We start from the raw sequence: 11,302 nt of genomic DNA on the forward strand, positions 1-11,302 counted from the left end.
ATGGCCTACTCCTGTTCCTGTGTAAGTTTGAGAGATGGGATGAATGGCCTCCTCTTGTTCCTGTGTAACATTTTCGAGAGGGACTGAATGGCCTCCTCCTGTTCCTGTGTAACAGGCTCGAGGGAGGTTCTAAATGGCCTCTTGTTGTACCTGATTGCAGAGACATGTAAACACACAATATACCACTGACTGAAACAATGTTTAATTTTATTGAGTACACACAAAACATCACAAATACACAGCTAGTTTCGACAGCACGATTTAAGGACAGTCTCGTGCCGCGATTCACAAGAGAGTTTCACGTTGAACCACGAACATGATATCAGCGGCACCCTCTACAGCCTGGACACAATGCACGAGTATTTACAGACCAGGGCTGGGCCCAGCTGCTTCCAGAATTTCCCCAGAACCTCACTGAAACTCGGGCCTCTCCTGGCGTTCTCCCAAAGGCACTGGCATGGTCAACGCCTCTCAGGTGCCAACACCCCCACACCCAACCCCACCAACTACCCCTCAGCTATTGGCCCACATCGTGCATCACAAAGCAATCAAACGACTGTGCATTACTTTCCCCTTAAATCCACGTTTCTTCCCTTATCAGTGTGCATGAGAATGTGGGGTGAGGGTTGGGAGGGGAGTGAGGGAAGAATCTCTCCATGCCCCATCCCACACCCCCTCTTGAAAAGTGCCAGGTCTGTAAAGCTCGCAGGTAGCTTTAAGGCAAGAATGGAGAGAGATTGCGGCTGCTCATGGAAGTCACTGTTGGAGGGTCAATACTGAAGGAGCTCTGCATTGTCGGAGGGTCAGGGCTGAGCCGCGCTGTATGAGGGTCTGTGCTGAGGGAGCACCACACTGTAGGACGGTCAGTGCTGAGGGAGAGCCGCACTGTCGGAGGCGCCGGCTTTAACGATGAAAAAGGGAGACGAACACAGGATGTGCAGTTCGAGTTCGCTCCGTCCCAGGGGCCAATGTTCACTGACCAGCCAGCCACTGCTGACAGAGCGATCAGACGAGGTCCCCATCAGTCCTTAAAGTTCCTCCTCCTTCCATACGGTGACAAGCAACAGAGTGTGTTCATGTCCTGTCTGTCTGCTCCCTACTGTCTCTCCTGGCTAGTGCTACACTCGGAGTCTTCCTCCGGGCTCCAGAGGCCCACGGCTTTCGGTCTGGTGATGACATTCTGTACCCACGGGTGGCACAGTATCTGGTCGAGGGTGGGCCGTTCGGAGGGTTGCATGGAGAGGCACCATCGTATCAGCTCCTCGCACTCTGCAGGGGGAAGCGCAAGATAGTCCGTTAAACATTGCATCGCGGGGAAGAATTGAATGTGAGAAAGAGAGAGAGAGACTGCAGAAGGCGGTGGAGCAGAGGGATCTGGGTGTCCTGGTACATGAATCTCAACAAGTTGGTACGCAGATGCAGCGAGTGATTAGGAAGCCAAATGGAAAGTTGTCCTTTATTTCGAGGAGGGAGGATGGAGTATAAAAGTGGGCAAGTCTTGTTACAACTGGACAGGGCATTGGTGAGGCCGCTCCTGAGGTTCTGTGGACAGTTCTGGTCTCCTTAGTTAAGGAGGGACAGACTCGCATTGGAAGCCGTACAGAGAAGGTTCACTAGGCTGATTCCTGGGACGAAGGGGGTTTGTCTGATGGCGAAAGGTTGAGCAGGTTGGGGCCTCTACCCATTGAAGTTTAGAAGAATGAGAGGTGATCTTATTGAAACATGTCAGGTTCTGAGGGGAGGGGGTTTGACAGGGTGGATGCTGAGGGGATGTTTCACCCTCTCAAGGGGGGCAATCTAGAATGAGGGGAGGGGGCACAGTTTCAGAATGAGGGGTCAGCCATTGCAGACGGAGATGAGGAGGAATTTCTTGTCTCAGAGGGTGGTCAGTCTGTGGAATTCTCTCCCCCCCACCTCCCCCTGAGAGAAGTGGGGGCCGGGTCAGTGAATATATTCAAGGCCGAGTGAGACAGATTTCTGATCGTCGAGGGGAGTCGAGGGTTATGAGGGGGACGGACAGGGAAGTGGAGTTGTGGAGCAATCGGATCAGATGCCATTTTATTGAATGGGGGAGCAGGATCGAGGGGCTGAATGGTCTCCTCCTGCTGCTGTTTCTTGAGATCTTAGGAAAGGAGACAGTGAAGGATGTTTTTTAAAAAATAAATCCCCTCTCTCCACCCCGTCTGCCACTTACCCTTGGAGATGCAGCAGGACAGCTGGATCTCGCCAGCCAGGATTTCCACATCTTCCTTGAAGGGGTTATCACCACAGACCATGACATAGAGCAAGATCCCGAGGGACCAGGCGGTAGCGGAGAGCGCATGGTAGCGCCCTTGTCTGAAGAACTCTGGTGGGTTGAACAATCTGGTGCCTAAGCATTTCCATCAGAAAGAGAGGGAAATAGAGAGAGAGAGAGGGACAAGATTAAAACCAGACAACATTCACTGTGAGACTATTTACCCCACCCAGCATTGCTTTGGAGTTTAATGCCCCGATGCCCCCAAATTACCCACGCCTGATGCTCGCCCCCTGCTTTATACCCCCAGCCCAGTGCTAGTACAGAGAGAGCACTGCACTGTCAGAAGGTCAGTGCCGAGGGAGCACTGCACTGTTGGATGGACAGTCCTGAGGGAGCGCCGCACAGTCGAACGGTCAGTACTGAGGGAGCGCCGCACAGTCGAACGGTCAGTACTGAGGGAGCGTCGCACTGTTGGAGGGTCAGTGCCGAGGGAGCGCCGCACAGTCGAACGGTCATGCTGAGGGAGAGTCACACTGTCGGATGGTCAGTGCTGATGGAGATTCGCACTGTCGGAGGGTCAGTGCTGATGGAGAGTCACACAGTCGGATGGTCAGTGCTGATGGAGATTCGCACTGTCGGATGGTCAGTTCTGAGCCGCACTGTCGGAGGGAATTGGCGCCCGCGCAACAATCTGCGATCCCTGGTGGCAGAAAGAGAAATGGGGTGCCGCTGTGCCCCCAGCTGCTTCCGGGATGCCCCCAGGGAGTGGCCGGGCTGAGATAGGGCACTCACCACTGACATCGGTGTAGGCGGTGTCACGCAGCAGGGCTGCCGAGCCGAAGTCGATGAGCTTGAGCTCGCCGGTGCGCAGGTCGACCAGAAGGTTCTCGCTCTTGACGTCCCGGTGCGTGACCCCACAGGCATGGCAGTGCCACAGTGCCTCCACCGCCTGCCGGTAGAAGGAGCAGGGGCACTCCTCGCACAGCCAGCCCTGCTCGGCGATGAGGTCGAAGAGATCCTTGGCTCTGGGCGGGCGCTCCATCACCAGCAGGAAGTCGTCCGGCCTGGAGAACCAGTCCAGCAGGCGAATCACACCTCGGTGCTCCGGCAAAGACACCTTCCTCATCAGGATGATCTCCAGGGGCACGGGGCGGTGATTCTGCAAACAGAGGGCACAAGGATGGCAGAATTCAGAACATGGACAGCAGGCAACAAGTTCACAAAGAGTGGGTGACAAGGAGTTGGGGGTGGGAGGTGGCTGGTTTGGGGAGATGGACTTGGGGGTGGGTAGAGGCTGGTTTGGGGGGAGATGGAGTTGGGGGTGGGTAGGGGGTGGGAAGATGCTGGTTTGGGGAGATGGAGTTGGGGGTTGGTAGGGGCTGGGAAGAGGCTGGTTTGGGGGAGCTGGAGTTGGGGTGTGAAGAGGCTGGTTTGGGGGAGATGGAGTTGGGGTTTGGAATAGGCTGGTTTAGGGGAGATGGAGTTGGGGGTGGGAAGAGGCTGGTTTGGTGGAGATAGAGTTGGGGGTGGGAAGAGGCTGGTTTGGAGAGATGGAGTTGGGGATGGGGAGGGGGTGGGAAGAGGCTGGTTTGAGGGAGATGGAATTGGGGGTGTAAAGGGTCTGGGAAGAGGCTGGTTTGGGGGAGATGGAGTTGGGGGTGGGTGGGCGGTTGGAAGAGGCTGGTATGGGGGAGATGGAATTGGGGGTGGGTAGGGTTTGGGAAGAGGCTGGTTTGAGGGAGATGGAATTGGGGGAGTGTAGGGGTTTGGAAGAGGCTGGTTTGGGGCGAACACAAGTTGAGAATGAAATTCTATCTAAAAAAAAACGCACTTGTGGGGCGACCCCTGGTGGCGAGCTCACCTTAACAATTTTCTGTTGCGATGTGTCAGTTTCCTGGGTTTTTCCCTCTAAACTGATGTCACGGAGGGACAGCAAAATAACCATTATCTCAAAGGCAATGAGATCTAGGGTTGTAATAAATATATCACAGAATGAAGATTGAAAAGAAAGCCTTCGTCATTTTTCATTGAATTGCAAACAAGAACCAGCTCCTCTGCACAAACACACTCACACTCACTCTCACACCCACCCTCCAATATACACACACTCAGACACATTCTCTCACGCTCAGACACACACTTACACACACTCAGACACACTCGCACATTCAGAGTTACTTGCTCACACTCAGGTACAGACGCACACTCTCACTTTCAAGCTTATTCACACACACACTCAGACAGACTCTTACACACTGTCCCATTCAGAGTAACTCGCAAAGACACTCTGACACACTCGCACATTCAGAGATACTTGTACACACTCAGACACACTCGCACACGCACTCACATTCAGAGTTAACTCGCACACACTCAGACACATTCGCACATTCAGAGAAACTTGCTCACACTCAGGTACACTCGCACACTCTCACATTCAGACTTACACACACTCTCAGACACACTCGCACACACACTCACATTCAGAGGAGTTACTCATACACACACTCAGACACACTCGCACATTCAGAGTCACTTGCACACACTCAGACACACTTGCACACTCTCACATTCATACTTACTCACCCACACTCAGAAGCACTCGTAGACACTCTCACATTCAGAGTTGTTCGCACACACTCAGAAAAACTCGCACATTCAGAGTTTCTTGTACACACTCACACACTCAGAGTTATTCACACACACTCAGACACACTCGCAAATTCAGAGTTTCTTGTACACACTCACACACACTCGCACACACACAGAGTTATTCACACACACTCAGACACACTCGCTCACTGTCACATTCAGAGTTACTCACACACACACTCACACACACTCTCACATATTCTAACACTCAGACACACTTGCACACATTCTCACACTTCCACACACTCGCACACTCACACGCACACTTTGCACACTCTCAGATGCGCACTCGCACACACTCAGGCAGAAACACATTCACAAGTCTTATTTAATAAATTTTAAACTCACCAGATGACCCCAATCCGCCACTTTCTTCCTGGGCACGTGTTTTACTGCCACCTGTGACAGAAACAGGATCCCAATTCATTCAAACCAGCTGACTTTAAACACTACAACGATATTGATATATTTTAAGTAAAGTTTCATACTGAGTTAACACACACCTTGTCTCCCTCCCCCCTATAGAAACATCAGCAACACCTGCAGGTGTAAACATTGATTCCTGGGAATTATTTTGGATCTTCACTCCCCCCGTGACCCCCGGAATGTTGTAATGTTGTGCTCGCGTTTTATAATTTATTGCACTAAAAACGGAAGCTTCTAGATAGCAGTGTGTCTCTGTGTATGCCTGTGTGTGTGTGTCTGAGTGTGTGTTTGTGTGTGTGCGTGTTTGGCTGTGCATGACTGTGAGGATCTCTGTGTGAGTGAGTGAATGTGTCTATGTGTCTGTTTGTGTGCATGTTTTTGTGAGTGTCTGTGTGAATGTATTTGTGTGTGTTTGTCTCTGAGTGTGTGTGCGTGTGTTTGTTTGTCTGAGTGTGTGTCCGAGTGTGTGTTTCTGCGTGTCTGAGTGTGTCTCTGTATGTGTCTGGGTGTGTGTGCGTGTTTGTTTGTGTCTGAATGTGTGTGTGTGTTTATGTGTCTCTGAGTGTGTTTGTGTGTGTCTGAGTGTGTCTCTCTGTATGTGTGTGTGTGTGTGTGTGTGTTTGTGTCTGAGTGTGTGTGTGTCTATATATCGATGTGCTTATTTCATTAATGCCCTCCCTTTTCCCTCCTCTCTCACTGGAGCTCCATCGGAGATCCTCACAGCCGAGTAAACAGTTCCGAAGCCGCCGCTGCCCAGTTTATTGCCCACACTGTACAGATCCTTGAAGCTTTCTCTCTTCTTCCTCTTTTTCACTGCAGAACCTGAGGCAGAGAGAGAAAGAGAGAGAATTACACTCCATCCAATGATCCTAGCCTTAGTTTAACAAAATTATGACAGACAGAGAGAATGAGAGAGAAAGAGAGAGAGAGAGAGAGACAGAGAGAAAGAGAGACAGAGAGAGACAGAGAGACAGAGAGAAAGAAAGAGAAAGAGAGACTGAGAGAAAGACAGAGAGAAAGAAAGAGAGACAGAGAGAAAGAAAGAGAGACAGAGAGAAAGAAAGAGAGACAGAGAGAGACAGAGAGAGAGCTAGAGAAACAGAACGAGTGAGAGAGCGAGACAGCAGTGAGACACAGAAAGAGAGACACAGACACACAAACATCACATCAGACTGAAATGGTTCATAGTGACAAATACTCCTGATCCTTCCCAGCCCACTAAACTCAGGCGAGAATTAATGAGTTTGCCCATTGCTTCTGTCTCTCACTCACATGTGTTTCTGTCACCCATTCTCTCTCCGTCTCTGTCTAACATATTTTTGTGTGTGTCTGTGTCTCTCTTTCTGTGTCTCACTGCTGTCTCGCTCTCTCGTTGTTTCTCTAGCTCTCTCTGTGTCTCTCTTTCCTTCTCTCTGTCTCTCTCTTTCTCTATCTCTTTCTCTCAGTCTCTCTCTTTCTTTCTCTCTGTCTCTCTCTCTCTCCGTGTTTCTCTCTCTCTCTTTCTCCCTCTCTCTTTCTCTCTCTCTCTGTCTCTCTTTTCATTCTTTCTCTCCCTTTCCCTCTCCCTCTTCGACTTAACCTGCAATCGGCCGCCTCCAGTCCGTTCACCGGCGCATTGTGTGCACCCTTTTTAAGGGAATTTTCGGGTTGGGGAGGTGGTCGGGACTCCCTCTTCAAGGGGGGATCCCAATATGTTGGATTCCTCTTCCATCTCCCTGTCTGTTCCGTTAGACGAATTGGTTCCCACTGAAACTTGCTCTTGTGTTGAAATGAATATGTTAGTACCAAAGACCCATCGAACCGAAGCTCCCTCTCCCTCTGAATCCGTCTCTGCCCCCTCCGCCCCAGTCCATCTCTGTGCCTGTCTCTCTCTCTCTCTCAGTTTCTGTCTCTGCATCCCACTGGCTCTCGAGAATTCCTGCTCACTCCCCTTCTCCCCAAACACCAACTACTGGGGAGTGCGGGGGTGGGGGGGGTGGGATGTGGGCTAAATAACCTGCGCGGACACTCGGGGAACTCACGTTGTTAAAAACAACTTCATACCTGGGTGCGATTCCTCGGCCGGTGTCTGACTGCGCACAGTCCTGGACTTGGTATACAGCATGGCTCTGCGGGGGACGCTGCTCTTAAGATTCCTCTGGGCAGAGAAAGATAGTCTCGTAATCGTTTACAAAATGTTTCTTTTTGAAGGAAGAATTTTGTCCTTCAAGGGGTTCACAGGCAGAGCAGAAGTTGAGTCTTTTCCCCCTTTCCCTGGTTGCTGTTGGTTACAAGGCGGTGTGTCAATTTCACCTCGAATGTATCAGTGTTCCAGCGAAGGCTGGAAATCCACAACCAAAACCCCAAAAAATAACTGGAAAAACTCAGCAGGTCTGGCAGCATCTGCGGGGAGGGGCACAGTTCACCTTTCGAGTCCCTGTGACTCTTGACCAGAACTAAGGGAAAGCAGAAGAGGGGTGAAATATAAACTGGCTTAAGGGGCAGGCGGAGGGGACAATTAGAGCTGCATCGAGGGTCAGTGATAGGTGGGGGGAGACAAAAGGAGAAAGAGGTGTTGATGGTGGTGAAATTGGCGAAGAAATGTGCTAATGGGAACATTAAGGGTAGAAAGCAGATAGACCAATGGATGGAAACACATTTAAAAATAATGGGAATAGGTGGGAATAGAAAAATATTTATAAATTATTGGAAAAGAGGGGGTGGGGATGGAGGAGAGAGTTTGTGATCTAAAATTGTTGAGCTCAATATTCAGTCTGAAAGGATGTAAAATACCTAGTCTGTAGATAAGGTGCTGTTCCTCCAGTTTGCGTTGAGAAATAAAACAATTGATGTTGCTCTCACTCTTTCTCTCTCTCTGACTCTCTGTCCTTCTATCTCTCTCTCTATTTCTGCATCTCTTTCTTTTTATCTCTCTTTTCCAGTGTCTCAGGTGGACATAAAAGATCTCCTGGCCCCTAATGGAAGGAAAGCGGGCTGGCGGAGGTTGGGGTGGGGGTTGGGGGGAAGAGTTATCCCTGGTGTCCTGGGCCCGAAACGTATCCCCCAGTCAACACCACGAAAAGGCACAGATGACCTGGGTCATTGTGTGACATCAGCTGCTCGTGGGATCTTCCTCTGCACAAAATGGCGATCCCTTTCCCTACAAGAGTGACCCCACCTGCAAAGGTGTTTCATTTTCTGCGAGGCTCTTGGAGGTTTCTGCTGGTCGGGAAAGGCGCTATATAAAGGCACGTCTTTCTTTCGCTACGGTCTGTATTCCCTTGTCTCTCTCTCTCTCGTTCTCTTCGATAAGGGTGGAATTGAATAAATACCGGAAGGGCAAAACCGTGCAGGGTTATGGGGGAGTGGAAGTGCTGGTGGGGTCGGTGGATGAAGACTGTGCGGCTAAATGGACAGATCTTTCAAAGAGCCAGCACATGTATAATGGGCTGAATGGCCTCCACTTGAGATGCGTCATTCTGTGATTGTACGAATGCCTCCGCCTTCAAAGGCCCTGCACCCCCTCCTCCACCCCCGTTCAACCTGCCCACCCCCCAACATGAGTTTATGAAACTGAACCTGTCTGACTGCTGTTGAGCCTCTGTCAGGTCGTCGAGGTTTTGTTGACCAGCAGGTGGCAGCATTTGCCACAATTTCATACTGGGCCATCCACAGGAGGATGCCATTCAGCCCTTCGAGGCTCAAGGGCTTGCATAAACCTCTTGTTTCTGTTTAAAAGGCTCGAGACAGAGGCTGAATGGGCCTCATCCTGTTCCTGTGTAACAGTCTCGAGAGAGGGGCTGAATGGCCTCCTCCTGTTCTTGATTGCAGATACATGTAAACACACACACACACAATATACCCCTGACTGAAACAATGTTTAATTTTATTGAGTACACACAAAACATCATAAATAAGCAGGTAGTTTCTCTGGCATCTGCTCGATGTGCCGAAGGGCCTGTTATTCTCTAACGACTGTTGGTTCGCTAACCGACACCGCGATTTAAAGACATTTTCGTGCCGCGATTCACAAGAGGGTTTCACGTTGAACCACGAACATGATATCAGCAGTACCCTCTACAGCCTGGGCACAATACACGAGTATTTACAGACCAGGGTGGGCCCAGCTGCTTCCAGAATTTCCCCAGAACGTATCCCCACCTCGGGCCTCTCCTGGGGCTCTCCTGAAGGCACTGGCATGGCCAAAGCTTCTCCAGTGCCATCCCCCCACACCCAACCCCACCAACTCCCCCTCAGCTATTTGCCCACAGCGTGCATCACAATGCGATCGAACGACTGTGCGTTGCTTTACCTTAAATCCACGCTTCTTCCCTTATCAGTGTGCATGAGGATGTGGGGGGCTTTGGGGTGGGAGTGAGGGAGGAATCTCTTAATGCCCCACCCAACACCCCCGCCAGAAAAGTTCCTGGTATGTAAAGCTCGCAAGTGGCCTTAAGGGGAGAATGGAGAGAGATTGGGGCTGCTCATGGAACTCACTGTTGGAGGGTCAGTACTGAGGGAGTGCAGCACTGTCGGATAGTCAGTTATGAGGGAATGCCTTTGTAACCTGGGAGGCCATTCAGCCCCTCTCATGCCTGTCAGACAGGAACAGGAGGAGGCCATTCTGCCCCTCGAGCCTTCCTCGATTCAACTAGATCACAGCTGATCTGCATCTTAACTCCATCTGCTGCCCTCAGTTCTGTAATCCTCAATCCCCCACTTAACCAGAAAAATCTCCCAATCTCAGGTTGGAAATTTACAATTTCACTCCCCCCCCCATCTCAACCTCGACAGGCTTATTGTGGGGATGGAGTTCTCCATTTCCACTCTACTTTGTGTCAAGTGCTTCCTGACATCCCCCCTGGCCGCCTGGCTCCAACTTTGATGTTCTGCCCCCTCATTCTGGGCTCTCCCACCCCCTCCAAAGCCATCATCTTAAACGCCTCGATCAGAACACTCCTTAATCTTCGATACTCGAGGGAATACAAGCTCGGACTATGGGACCCGTCATCGGAATTTAACCCTCTCAGACCCAGGTCGTTCTGGTGATTCTGCGCTGCAATCCTGAAGTGCTCTCTCTCTCTTTCTCTCTCTCTCTGTCTCTCTCTCTCTGTCTATTTCTATCTCTCTCCCCATCTATTTCTCTGTCGCTCTCTCTCCATCTCTGTCTCTCTGAGTCTCTCCCTCTCGGTCTCTCTGTGTATCTCTATCTCTCTCTGTTTATCTCCCTCTATCTTTCACTCTCTATCTCTCTCTCTCACTATCTCTCTCTCTCTCTCTGTGTCTCTCTCTGTGTGTCTCTCTCTCTCTCTCTCTCTACATATATATAAATATATATATCTGTCTCTCCCTCTATCTCTCTTTCTGTTGCTCTCTCTGACTCTCTCTCTCTCTGCCTCTCTCTCTGTGTCTCTCTGTCCTTCTATCCCTCTCTCTATCTCTGCGTCTCTATCTCTTTGTCTCTCTTTTCCTGTGTCTCTGCTCTTTGACTTTCTCGGTCCCTCTCTCTATCTCTCTCTCTCACTTTCTGTCCCTTTGTCTGTCTCACTCTCTCTCTTTCTCTCACTCTCTTTCTCTGTTTGCCTCACTCTACCTTTCTATCTCTCTCACTCTCTTCCTCTCACTCTGCCTGTCTCTGTCTCTGTCTCTCTGTCTCTCTATCTCTCTCTCCCCCTTTCCTCTGGCCTCCATTATACACCCCACTCTATAAGTACTTGCGATGCCATGACACACAAGGGTATGGGCCTAGTGCTGGAAAATGGGATTAGAATAGTTCGGTACTTGTTTGACTGACACAGACTGGATGGGCTGAAGGGCCTTTTTCTGTGCTGTGGATCTCTATGACTCTATGATACATCACTTGCCTCTCCATCGCCCTCTCTGAACCCATCACAAACCTTTGCCTCAACTCTCTCATCACATCCCTCTCTCTCTCTCTCTCTCTCTCCATCCTTCAGGATGAGACATTAAACCTGAGTCCTGCGTCCAGCCCGACAGGTGGACATA

The 11,302-nt window shown here is 50.6% G+C and overlaps 1 protein-coding gene across 1 annotated transcript; it reads right to left on the bottom strand.

The window, feature by feature from the left end:
• Window positions 1-1,096: 1,096 nt before the first annotated feature.
• Window positions 1,097-9,496, bottom strand: LOC121272772 (serine/threonine-protein kinase pim-3-like). Its single transcript, XM_041179551.1, has 7 exons — window positions 9,410-9,496; window positions 7,361-7,454; window positions 6,015-6,139; window positions 5,240-5,290; window positions 3,032-3,398; window positions 2,195-2,371; window positions 1,097-1,269 (listed from the first exon to the last, which is right to left on the bottom strand). Exons 1-7 carry the CDS (start codon window positions 9,494-9,496, stop codon window positions 1,097-1,099), a joined length of 1,074 nt encoding a protein of 357 aa, XP_041035485.1.
• Between the last annotated feature and the right edge of the window lie 1,806 nt (window positions 9,497-11,302).

Source organism: Carcharodon carcharias, chromosome 35, assembly GCF_017639515.1.
Source record: "Carcharodon carcharias isolate sCarCar2 chromosome 35, sCarCar2.pri, whole genome shotgun sequence".
Classification (NCBI taxonomy): domain Eukaryota; kingdom Metazoa; phylum Chordata; class Chondrichthyes; order Lamniformes; family Lamnidae; genus Carcharodon; species Carcharodon carcharias.